Source organism: Corvus hawaiiensis, chromosome 26 (assembly GCF_020740725.1).
Source record: "Corvus hawaiiensis isolate bCorHaw1 chromosome 26, bCorHaw1.pri.cur, whole genome shotgun sequence".
Lineage (NCBI taxonomy): Eukaryota > Metazoa > Chordata > Aves > Passeriformes > Corvidae > Corvus > Corvus hawaiiensis.
The window spans coordinates 28,673,016-28,686,289 of record NC_063238.1 but is presented as its reverse complement, the minus strand read 5'-3'; the positions used below and the strand labels follow the sequence as shown (position 1 = coordinate 28,686,289).

The window sequence follows — 13,274 nt, the reverse complement described above, 5'->3', positions numbered from 1 at the left end:
TTGGGGTTTTTTTGATTGGTGCTATGCTAGCCATCAGCTGTGGTCACCCTGGTAGTCCTATTTATGGAAGAACAAGTGGAAATGGTTTCAACTTCAATGATGTTGTGACATTTTCATGCAATATGGGGTATGTTATGCAAGGACCAACCAAAGCACAGTGCCAAGCTAATAGGCAGTGGAGCCACCCGCCTCCAATATGCAAAGGTAAGAATGCAGCATTTACAGGTTTCTTACTAAGTGGTGTAAAATTAAGGCTGAAAAATAAACAGAGGTAAAGGAGCACTGTCAAGACAAAGTGATTCCTCTCTCACTAACAGAGAGACTGATTAACTAACACAATAATCTTATTATTAAAGACATTTTGTAATTCTATGATTTTTTATACTCAGGTTGCCAGGATAACAGTTGCAGAGAAACTTTCTTACGTGTCTGTAGATTGTATTGCTTTTTTAAAAATTTTTTCTACAAGTTACTTAAGTAAAATTATGGAAAGATAATTAAGAGCTTAAATCCTGAAATAATGTTCTCTGCATTTTTAGCCAACATAGTTCTAATAGACACGTAAGAAAACCTACTTTTTTTTTCATTTTAGCTTTCCATTGGTACTCCACTGAGCATCTGGACTTCGAAAATTGTTATTCTAATTCATTAATGTTGTCCATTTGTGTTGGTTCTCAGTGCTTCTAGATATTATATGCAAAATACTCTCACTTAGAAAAGTAATAGTATTAAATTAGTTCTGTTTGAGTTTTCATAAGCAGTTTTCAAAAGGTTTTGTCACCCCTGCCTTTTTAAAATCTCTTATGTGCTTTTTAAATAATTGGTTTTATTTAGAAAACTGTACCTTTTGCTGTAACCTGCATGTATGTATGCAGAAATTCTAATGATTGTTTTTCAGCATGTTCTCTGCAGCTTCTACAGGTTTTTATCTATACATAAAGTAAATCATGTTGCGTTTTCATAGCAATTTTATTGACTGTATTCTCTTTCCAATAGGTATTCTCCACTTTCATTTGATCACTTTCCCCTAAAAGATACTGCCCAATAATTTACAGAACTTAAATTTTCAAGGGATTCTTTGTTGATGAGAAGATACTATTTTCTAAATTTACAATACTAAACATGTACTGTGTGTTTAGGGTACCTGCTTAATCTCATTTTCAATCCAGTTGCTATCAGTCACCTTGGTATTCTGGTATTGCAGAGTAATGTGTCAAAGTGTCTGATAACTTACTGGCATGTAGGGATTGGTAAATATGTTGACCAGGTTATTCTTTGGAATTTTACACAGTCCTGGAATTGTATGTTGGTTTTAGAAGAGAGTCTAAAAACAAAAAGAATTAATCTTGTGTAGGGCATCATTAATCATGTCTGCAATGTGTAGTGAAATCCATTCTAATGATTTTGTTTTATTTTCTTTGAAGTTAAATAATAATAATAAAAGTGTTACCTTGCGTATTTGTAAACTGCCAAAAGTACAATATTATAGAAAAGGCTGCACACCTTTGTGAAGACTTTGCTTTTGTCGCATAACTTTTTCATATAAATTCAGCAGTGCACTTGCTGTTGTTTGTGGGGTATGCCCAGCCCCCGCCCTGGAGGGACGTCTGCTGAGATAAGGAGATTGCTCAGTCTCCCAGCAGGACTCCCCTTGGAAAGGGAGCCACTTTCAGTTATGGTGAGAAGAAGGAGAAGAAGACAAACCCCAGAATCCTCTGGGAGACCCTATGCAGATCCTTTGTAACCCATTGGCCCTTACCCTCTGACACCCACCCCCTGTATCCCTAAAAGGCCCCCTGCCCCTGCGAGGGCAGAGTGCTGCTCGTCCCTGGCTCCCCTTCGCCGGAGCATGGACTAATAAAGCTGCCTCGTGCGGAACAGCTACATGAGCCTCTTGTCTCTCTCCCTGGTCTGGCCTGGAGGCTGCCCTGCAGAGCTGAGCTGAAATCATGAGCTGACAATCACTAAAGAGCTGACAGCCTCTGCATGGGCCCTCCTAGCTAGCAGCTGAGGGAAGGCACCGGGCCCTGGGAAGAGGATCTCTTTCGGGCCCATATCTCTGGACCGGTCACAGCTGCCATAGTTTTTATACTGTTTACAACTTTGCTAAATATCTAGTTTCTTAGCTAACCATAATAATGGCGGGAAACAATTGAAATGGTCAAAGTTCCTTGTATTTTATTTCAAGTGTTCACTACTCCTGATTAATGAATAATTTATTTTCATTACTTTAAATACATGCTTAGTAACGTGAACATGGACAACATTCTCAAGCACATGGTGTGATTCTTGGGGCTGTCTGTGCAGGGCCAGGAGCTGGACTTCAGTGATCCTTGTGGGGGGAAAAAAAGACAGAAATGTAGCTCATATTCTCCTCCAAGAAAAAAAAAATATCAATATTATCCATCAATTTAACTAACAAACTGTTCTTTCATTTACTGTTAAAGAAGTCAAATACAAGCAGAAAGCTATTTCTGTCCTCAGAAAAAGCATGTTATCTAGGCCTAGTGTACCAATATTTGAGAACTACTAGAAGAAGCACACAAGCAGACTACAATAGTGGCTAGAGAGGACATGAGCCATAAAATGACTACAATGAGTGATTTAGGTGGGAAAAATGATCTTGAATTGTACCTGGCAATAACGTTTTTCCTTTGCAGATTACAGAGCTTTTCAGCCTATTTTGATAATTTTATATGCACACATCCATGCACGTTTACCTCTGAAATCCAACAAATGTGAATGCAGGGTCCTACACCATTGGAAGAGTAACCCCAGTAACCCCCATGCACCAGTACAGGCTGGGGGTGGCCTTCTGGAGAGCAGCTCTGCAGAGAAGGACCTAGGGGTCCTGGTAGACAACAAACTTTCCATGAGCCCAGCAGTATGCCTGTGCGGCCATGAACGCCAGTGTTGTCCTGGGCTGCATTAGGAAGAGCATTGCCAGCAGGTCGAGGGAGGTGATCCTGTCCCTCCACTCGGCCATGGTGAAGCACATCTGGAGAACCTGGAGTGGGTCCAATGGAGGGCTAAGAAGGTGGTTAAGGGACTGGAGCATCTCTCTATTATACTGAACTCACAGATAGATGTAAGGCACAAAAGAAAGGGGAAAAAATCCATCTTCAGAAGTTTTCAAAAATATAAATTTTAAAGTAGCTAAGAACTCAAAAAATTCATCAGTATTCTTAACCATTAAATTTAACCTCTATTTTTAAAAGCTCATACCCACTTGTAGAGATATGTTCTTATTCTATCAGATTCGCCACACTCTTACCTAACTGATCATGTGCCCTTTAGCTCAAACCATCTGTCTTAAAGATGACCCATTATCAAAATGTTAGTATAGGAACATATGTATGTTTGCATTTCTGTGTGAGTTAGACCAAAGGAACATCTAGCACCAAAATATGTTTCTATTTGTGGAAAATAGTGTATGTAAAGGTAAGAATATAAATTCATTTTAGTGGCCAAAAATTTTACAGTATCATCACACTGTAAAGAAGCATTTCCTTTTATTTGTGCTGGGTTTAACATCTTCTGGCTTTAGTGTCTCTCTGTTTCACATCTTCTTCCAAATTCACTATCATTATATAAAAAGTTAGGGTATATAAAACCAGGATATCAACACATTGGATATTTCTTATACAAAGAATAGGAGACCACTTTAGGAGACCATATTTATATGACTCTCAAGCCTGTGCTCTTTTTCTTTTTAGTGGTCAATTGTTCTGATCCTGGAATTCCTGCAAATTCTATAAGAGAAAGTAAAATCGAACATGGAAATTTCACGTATGGCACAGTGGTATTTTATGACTGCAATCCTGGATATTTTTTATTTGGCTCTTCAGTTTTAATTTGTCAACCAAATGGCCACTGGGACAAACCTCTACCTGAATGTATTAGTAAGTAGATAATGAGTTTGCTTCTACAAAGAATGTGGATACACTAGGTATTATTTTACACAACATTTCCATCAGTCTCACGACAGCAATTACGATAATCATATTTATATATGTGTGTGTGTGTGTGTGTGTGCAGTACTGATGGAGGGTCTCAGCAGCTGCTGAAGTAGCAGTTATATTGTTATTGTATGTAGCAAATAACTTATTAAATGCAATAGCCAAAGCAAACATCTCTGAATGCTCCAGCCTAATAATTCCTGATAGCAGGGATACAAGGTCAAAACCTGTCTGTTGAATTCACCAACATGTGGCTTCCATTGGCCACAGAGTTCTTATCACACCGAAACGTAAAACCTACAGTATGCAATTATTGACTTATATCAGGACAGGAGTTTCTGGACTTCTCTTGGGAAAACAGAAAGATCAGACTATCTATAAAGATACCAGGACTAATAGCACTGTAGAACACCTAACATGTCCTCTGGACAACGTCCTCAGTTTACCACACTAATAGATGTACCTGAACATCATACTCATATGCAACCTATTCACTAAGGGAAGTGGATTAACACAAGTAAGTTATTTTTATTCTGGCTTTTCATGAACAACTTTCTAACGGTGATGCAGATATAGCCAGAGATGTTTCTTATGTTTTTAATTGGCTGCAACAGCTGATTTACCTGGTTCTATTAGTCTGTGAAAAGGGTTTGGTTTAGGATCAATGTTTTTCACTGAGAAAGGCCTTTCTTCTAGGGATTAAAGGGAAAACAGTCTAAAGGTTCCTTATTCAGGAATCATGGACTGATATTTGCAATATTGTAGATATTTGTTCTTAGGAGGCTTCACTAGTTCTACTGTTACCTCTCTAAAAATAGGAAAAAAACCCAACTTTTTCTATTTTCTTATATTGCTAAAACTTTCAGTTATGGAACTTGTCCCTTTCTTTGATGGGATAAGTAGCTTGATTGCAAGTCACAGTTAAAACAAAGTGTCTATTGGTTTCACATTAAATTTAAAGGCAGCATTACCCTTTCAGAAAGACAAATATTGCTTAATAGTAAATTATCTCCAAAGAGAAATTAATTTAAAGGTAAACTTGCAAAGATTTCTTCTTTCTACATTTGTATTATAATCTCTTAGTCATTTTTATCTCATTTGTCATAAGTAATTTAATAATACAGCCTTTACTATTTTTTTAAAAGAGCTTTGGGAGTAAAAGTGCTATATGTACTTTTGAAAAGGGCATCTTCTGCTTTATTTCTGTCATTTATATAGAGGGGTCAGTGAATTCTATCTAAGTGGTATCCATGATATTTTGTAATCATAAGCTTAACAAAACTTTTTAAGAGCCTTTTTTTAAGAGCTTCTGGAGTGTTTTGCAAATTATCGCTGGAATGGGACTTTTTAAAATGGCACGTATTGATAGCACAAGGGGTAGTGGTTTAACCTAAAAAGGGTTCATTTATATTAGATAGAGAGAAGATTTTTTTTCAGTGAGGGTGGTAAAAGAGAAAGGAAGAAATGAATTAGTATTAGGAAAAAAAAAAAAGAAATTCAATCAACTTTTCATATGAAATCCCAGCTCAAAAACATTAATATCAAATCAAATTCTGTAAAATGCATAATCAAGTTAAGGGTAATATTAAGGGTGCTATAACTTTTTAAGTCAATTATTAGGGATCCAGGTCCTCTAGACATAAGTGTAAACAGAAAAGTGTGTATATGAAAGCCCAAAGCTGGAAACTGTAAGGCACCAGTATGAAATTAACTGTGTCCTGTATGACGTCTGAGTAGGGCAAAAGAATACATCAAGAACTCTACAGATAATAAAATATTCTGAAAAACTGTGAATGTTTTTCACAAGAAAAAGGTCTCTTTTTGTTGAAGCCTGCATGACCAACACGCCTTTTTATTAACAATGTTCTAAGTTTTCATTCTCAGCAATCATCCATAACTGATAGCAGATTTTAGTTAGAAGCAAGTGATTAAAAAAATAACATGCTGACAACAAGTGCTTGTTATGTATAGGTGACTATTCTGGCCATTTTACTCAAAGTCCTCAAAGCCTGCAGAATGGTCACAGGGGTCAGTGAGACTAGGTAGGAATCAAAGTCAGTCAATAACTTACCACATTCCTAAATCCTTTGTGCTCCTGTCAGGAAGGTTCTACACCATGAAAGTTGGACCTTTGGGAGAAAGTGTCAATAAATGCAAATCAGTGTATATATATATATATATATATATATATATATATCAGTATATATATATAAATATATATACACATATAAATTAAAGCTCTAAGACCAAAAATAACCATTTAAGAAAGACAAATTGTCATGATTGTCATGATTTTGGTCTTATGCTGTATTGTACAATCATTGTACGGTTGCATTTATCTGAAATGCCATGGAATTGAACATATGCTTAACCCTGATCAGGCTTCTGATCTGGATTTTTCTCTAATAAAAAAGTCCTGCTGAAAATAGTATTTAATACAATGAAGTTTTGATAAAAATTACATTTGTATGATTTAGTTACCTGTTCTACTATACTGATATTTGCAGCTCTAATTTGTGGGTTTCTTGGTACATAAATACAACTATCTCTGGCCAAGATAATCTACATGCCATGGACAGGTGTAAGATAAAAAGAAGTCAAACATCAGGCTCAGATTCAGTTTGTGTATATAGTGAATTTGGTTTATGAATTTTAACTGTGCATTTCCCACACTTGATTTATTTAGCTTGCTTTTAAATTAACTCCTTGCTCTTCATTATTAAAAGAGAGATGAAGTTCTGCATATTTTCTACCACAGCAGTGACTTTGGCAGATACAGTGTTCCTGTAATTTTTCTCTGAAGAGTACGAGCATGAATGCATGTTTTTGTGTGTGTGTAGGTTCATGCCATAAAGATCAACTTAGTGAATTAGTGGTTTTTAACATCAATATCTGTATCTGAAATACCTTTTTTTGACATCTCCAAACATTTCTCTCACAGCTTTTGGTTTGACGCATATTTTGTGTTCTAATCCCATGATGTTCCCCTTTCCCCCAAACCCTAAAAATGGTAACCCCTTCACAAAGTTTATGTGTGCAGTTATGAAAATGAAAACTACAAATTGTTTGATCAGTGATAATAACCTTCTTTCATCTCCAATAATTATGCATTGTAGTGATTGACTGTGGACATCCTGGAGTTCCTCCTAACGCAGTCCTGTCTGGAGATAAATACACCTTTGGTTCTACTGTTCATTATACCTGCACAGGGAGACGGTCACTGTTAGGGCAGTCATCTCGCACATGTCAGTTAAATGGACACTGGAGTGGATCTCTTCCTCATTGCTCAGGTAATAGTTGTGAATTAATCCTAAAGTTGTTTTAAATTTATTTTTCTTTTTCAGAAGGCCATTTAAAAATCTGTAAAATCATGTATAAAACTGAATTACCATCTCACTAGGAGTAAAAAATGTAAAACCAAAATATGAATAAAGTATTGGCAAGAAAATAATCTGGAAGAAGTAGACTTTCTTGGTGGCACTTAATATGAACAAAAAGTTTCACATTCAATTGACTGTTAACAAAATGAGCTTGTTTTGAAAATATTTTTATGTGATTTCTGGCAAGAGTATTAATTTCCACAATGAAATCTTGCAACATTGTCTCTTGAAGATAATGGGTTAATTTTTTTTTTTTTTCTTTTAACTTGTAAAATGTCTAGTGACTTGATGACACCTCAGATATAACTTGATTGTGTAATATGTCCATCTGTATAATAAGGCCAGGTGGGCTCCACATAATTTCAAGATAAGATGCTCAGTTTTTGAGGGAACACCATCTAATCCTTGTAATAGTTTAGCCCTCCCTGAAGTCAAGATATGTTTTCTGAAAAACTTATTGCTTAGGAATATTGTGTTTCACAGCTTCAGTTTGATTCACTTTAAGAGCAGGGATCAAGTGAAAAACAGAAATCGAAGTCACACACTAATTTGGGATTTGATTAAATCCCATTTGTTATTACAGACTATGTAAACAAATACTGTGATAAAGGTTAACCCTGTTATCAGTTTTAATTCTCAGTAAATACTGGTGGAAGTTCTTTCTTTTCCTGCTTATGTTTCATTATATGATTGAAGAAATCAGAGGGGTTTTGAATCTTATTTAAAGCTATGTAATTCAGAGAACTTAGACATGTTCAATGGCAGAAAGTAAGAAGAAAACAAGTGACATGATTTTCTTGGATTAGAGCTATGTCAAAACTAGAGGTGAAAATAACTGATATGCAAATCTGACTATGCTATACTAGTTTCACACTTAAAATCCAAGGTTCTTTACAGTATTAGTAAATAATAGAATCATAGAATGGTAGAAGTCAGAAGGACCTTTACAAATTTCCTAGTCCAACCTCCAGTCATAGGTAAGGATACCTTCCACTAGGATCATAGAATGGTTTGTGGTGGAAGGTACCTCCAAAGATCATCTAGTCCTCCCTTACTGCAATGAGAAGGGACGTACTCAGTTAGACCAGGTTACTCAAAGTCCTGTTTAACCTGACCTTGGAACACTTCCAGGGGTGTTGCATTAAGTTCTCTCGGCACCCTGTTCCAGTGACTCACAGCACACATTTTAAGAAATATCTGCTTTATGCCCAATCTAAATTTAGCCTCTTTCAGTTTAAAATTGTTCCCTCTTATCCCGTCACTACAGACCTTGATAAAAAGCTGCTCTATATATTTCTTCTATATTTTATATATTGAAAGGTCACAATAAGGTCTTCCAGAAGCGTTCCTTTCTTCAGGTTGAACAGCCCAAATCTTCTCAGCCTTTTTTGTGCAGCAGAGGTGTTCCAGCCCTCTGATCATATTTGTTAATTTCCTCTGGACCTGCTCTAACAGGTCTTTGTTCCTGTTGCACTGGAAACCTCAGAAATGGATACAGTAGTTCAAGTGGAGGTCTCACATATTCCAAATGTTTTTGGTTTTTTTTTTCTCCTGCCCTCATCTCTTCAGTGTATTCAGTTACAAACTGATTATCAACTGCAGGTTCAGAATATGAAATTTTACAGTCCATGGCACAGAAATAGTTGAAAATTAATATGAGATATTAAAATACAACTTCTTGGTTAAAATACTGCATTAAATTCTGAAGTGTTGGAAGAATTTTTCAATATCTGAACCTTCTCCTGCAAACTCTCAGGAACCTAGAATGTGACAAAACCTAGAAAAATGAACACCTAATTTAATCCTTAAACTTTCTATGAATAAAGCAGAAGGAAATTTGCCACAATTAGAACAAAGATCAAGTTCTTATAACCTGTGATTTTTAGAGGTATGCACTAGAAATCAAACTTTAATGTAAAATAGTCTTATATAATAAATAATGATATATTCCTGTGTTTGAAAATTTGAACTATTTTAATAAAAAGTGTTTATATAGTTAGCGTGAATCCATAGTTGTTTGGGGGAAAAAATCCTCTTTAAATAAAATCTAAGGCTACTTATTGCAGTTTTTCATAGTATTAATAAGAAAAACTATTTAAAAATATAAATTGTGAATTTCAAAAATAATTTTAGAAAGAGACAAAAATATCAAGGAATACAGATTGGAAGCCTAAAAATACACATGAAAATATCAAAGCAGCCCTACTGAAAACAGGACTATTCTATAGTATTTCTCCTACTAAATTAAAAAAGTGTTGAAATATCTTGGGATAACCAATTGTGAGTGAGGTACATGAAATTTTTTTTTTCTAATTATTGTTTTTGTACCTACACATAGGAAACTCTAATCAGATCTAATTCATTTTTCTTAATACTTGAAGAAACATTTCCTTGACATAGGAACATTTAAATGTTAATGAATCAGATTGTACAGAATACAAACTCTTATTTTCTTTAACTGTACTGTACCAAACTATAATTCTTAGTAAAATTTTGAGATTTTGCTTTCAAGGCTTATATCTGAAATGCTTTCTCATTATAAGTAATTTGCAGTTCATGATACAGAACTTCTATATTTTGCGTCTAAAATATGTAAAATCATCTGCTTTCATTATTAGCCTTTAAATTGATTTCTTAATTTTTAATGCATATTAAAGTCTTAAAATTTGCATGTTTGTTGATAGTACTTACAACATATAATATAGAATATTTAACTGGGAAAAGATACAGCATGCTTGTCCTTTTAATATATAAAAAAAATTAAAAAAGGAAACGCTAGATCAGTGAACATAAGGTAACTAAATTTTGTCACATCATCCATATGACAGTTTCTTATCACATGAAATGGAGCTAGAAGGAATTGTCATGTCCCATTGATAGATATTGGCATTCAGAAATAGTTTTCAATCATCATATGCATATCAGATGGAGTCAGAAATTTTTTGCAATGTAGAATTCCTCATAAGTACAGCAAGGGTTGTAAGTAGTCTAAATACCCTCCATTTCATCAAGATTAAATGTCAACTGAGAATTTGTTACACATGTGAGTGAAGGATGGCTCATAACTAACTGTAAAAATAATTTAGTTGAGTCTGCATGAGGTAATAAAAATATGTTCCCTTAGACTTCATCACAATACACAACCTCCCCATGAGGGGAAGAGGAGGGGCAGCACCGATCTCTTCTCTGTGCTGACCAGTGACAGAACCCTAAGGAATGGCCTGAAGTGTCAGGGGAGGTTTAGGTTGGATGCTAGAAAAAAGGTTCCAGAGGGTGGTTGGGCACTGGAACAGCTTCCCAGGGAAGTGGTCACAGGACCAAGCCTGACAGAGTTCAAGAAGTGTTTGGACAACGCTCTCGGGCATAAGGTGTGACTTGGGGATGGTGCTGTGCAGGGCCAGGAGTTGGACTCGATGATCCTTTTGGGTCCTTTCCAACTCATCATATTTTATGATTCTTTGATTCCATCACATCCTGATTGATTAGTCATTTAGAAAAATTATTTCTGTAACCTTCAATCAAAAGAGCTGGTGGTTAACCTTCCTAAAATAAAAAGTCTAATAGTCCACAGTAATAATTAGGCATTAAAAAAGAACACGTGATTTCATTTAGAAGAGGAATATGTGATTTCTATCTGGTATAGCAAATAACCTATTTTCATAATTAAATTCTTTTAGGCATAATGTCAAGTAACTTGCCAAAAACTGAACTATTATTGTGGAGACTTTACAAGTATAGAATAATGAGTAGGCCCTGTTCCAATTTTGTCATAATCTAACTATATACTACTAGAAAATATAAGGTACAGATTCCCAAAACAACACAAAACCCCACTTAATCTAGAAAACTTTAAAAATTACTTCAAAAATATGAAGCAGACTTTTTTCAAACTAGAGGGTTGTTAAGTCACCTAAGTACCTTGGACATAATTTTTTTTGAAAGCTTATAGAATTTTTTTGCTATAATTTGGAACGATTTGCAATTTCTTTTTTAACAGATCTGGCAAGCTGCTTTACTGATCTGTGTCACCTAATGAAATGGGTAAACAGAGAACAGCCTAACTTTGAGTCTGTGATTTTGAACCAGACAGTTAAGCCCTTATACTTGAGTATATTTATTATTTCTGAAATAATTTAAATACATAGTACCATGTATTTCTTGGTCATAGTGGACTAAGCCAAGTATTTGCTCATGCATGTTAGTTAGCAAAGCAAAGTAAGCCAGTTCAACTCCTCTTCTTTCACCATGCAGTTCTATACGTACTTTTGTCAGTAAAGAGTTGTGTCCAACCCTTCACTCCCAACAGCATTTTCACACATACACAGTGCCAACGAAGGCAGCAGAAGCTGTTTTTATCTGCATATACAAGTCCAGGGTCCTAACTTCTCATAGAACTCCTCTATAATGAGTTTGTCGCTTTTGGTCTTTTGTGTATTTAGAGTTTGCAAATTTTTTACTATTTCTGTGTAAAAATTTCTCTTATTATTGCAATTTAAGCTTAGATAAACCCCAGAAAAATACGGCTACTCTACATAACACATTATTTACATAATTGGATTAATTCTTTCTACCTGATTCTTGAAATTTTTCATCTTTACTTACAATAGTGTAACTAATTACAAAGTAATGCAGATATTCTCTCAAAAATATTATTATGTTTGATTTATTTTTTTCCTAGAAGACATTAAATTTTTTTGCAAGTTGTTGGAAAAAAACATGGGCTACGGGGAAAAACCTGAACAGTGGAGCTCTTCAGTATTGAAACTCAGTAATAGAATATGCCTTCATCTCTTTTTACATAGAAAACGATCTTAAAGATCTCTAATAAAATAGATGATACTAAGTAAATATTAAGTTTCAAACAAATGACCTGCTGTTCATATACTGTTACCTAGAACTTCCTAAAAGTTATCATAACTGAAGATTTAGATGTATAATCTTAAATACTATTATTACTTTTTATTATCACTATTATTGTGTTGATTATTCTATCATTTATATACAACAGATAGCATTTAACATTATCTATTTATTTATATATAAACACATTTAACATTACTCTCTATCTTAGAATTTTCTAAAACATTTATATCTGAGGGAGATTTTAGCTATCAGGCAGTTTTGACATGATGTTTCAACATTCCTAAAATTCAGGAAAATGCTTCATGTCTAGTACACATAACATTGTTGACTAGAACTGTAATTCAACGATAAAACTGTTCAAAATCTAGTGATATCATAAAACTAAGAAATACTGTATGAAAACTAGTTACACACAAAAAAGAAAATTGTCTTTGCAATCAGGACCTTGGTTTTCCTCAGAATTCCATATTTTAAATGAAATATGACCAAGGTTTTGTGCTTGTCTTTTTTTCCACTATTTTGTTTGATAATTCTGTTATCAAAAGTTTATCATGGTATTAGGGGAATTTGAGAAAATTATAATTATTTTTCTGTATTTCTATAAAATAAGTACAAAAAATTAGTGGAGCATCAAGTGATTTTGTAATTATAGGGACTCACACTCACTGATATATATGGGGATTTTTAAAAATAATATATACAAACACTTATTTATAAATACATAGAGATGCATTATACATGCAGTATCACAATAATATTTCATACCTATTCTGATCTTTGTGCTCTAAAATCTAGGTGATACAGCTGGTTCTTGTGGTGATCCAGGTATCCCAGGCCATGGGTCTAGAGAAGAAAACAATTTTAAAATTAAAAGCACGATACATTTCAGCTGTGATCTTGGATATATCCTCCATGGCTCAGAAGAAAGAACATGTTTGGCAAATGGAAGCTGGACAGGAAGACAACCTGAGTGCAAAGGTAAATCAAAGATCCACTCAATTTTTAAACTGTGTTTTTAATACTGTTGATCAGAAAACCAATTTTGCATTGCCAGCTTTGTATTGTGAATGGG

General features: G+C 34.6%; 1 protein-coding gene across 6 annotated transcripts in view; it reads left to right on the top strand.

Moving 5' to 3' along the window:
- The window catches only part of CSMD3 (CUB and Sushi multiple domains 3), a 612,506-nt gene that overhangs the window by 556,121 nt on the left and 43,111 nt on the right, over positions 1 to 13,274 (top strand). For all 6 annotated transcript variants that reach the window (XM_048286482.1, XM_048286481.1, XM_048286480.1 and 3 more), the window contains 4 exons: positions 31 to 204; positions 3,717 to 3,902; positions 7,076 to 7,249; positions 12,998 to 13,180. In XM_048286482.1, coding sequence (XP_048142439.1) covers positions 31 to 204; positions 3,717 to 3,902; positions 7,076 to 7,249; positions 12,998 to 13,180 — 717 coding nt within the window. The remainder of the gene's footprint in view (positions 1 to 30; positions 205 to 3,716; positions 3,903 to 7,075; positions 7,250 to 12,997; positions 13,181 to 13,274) is intronic.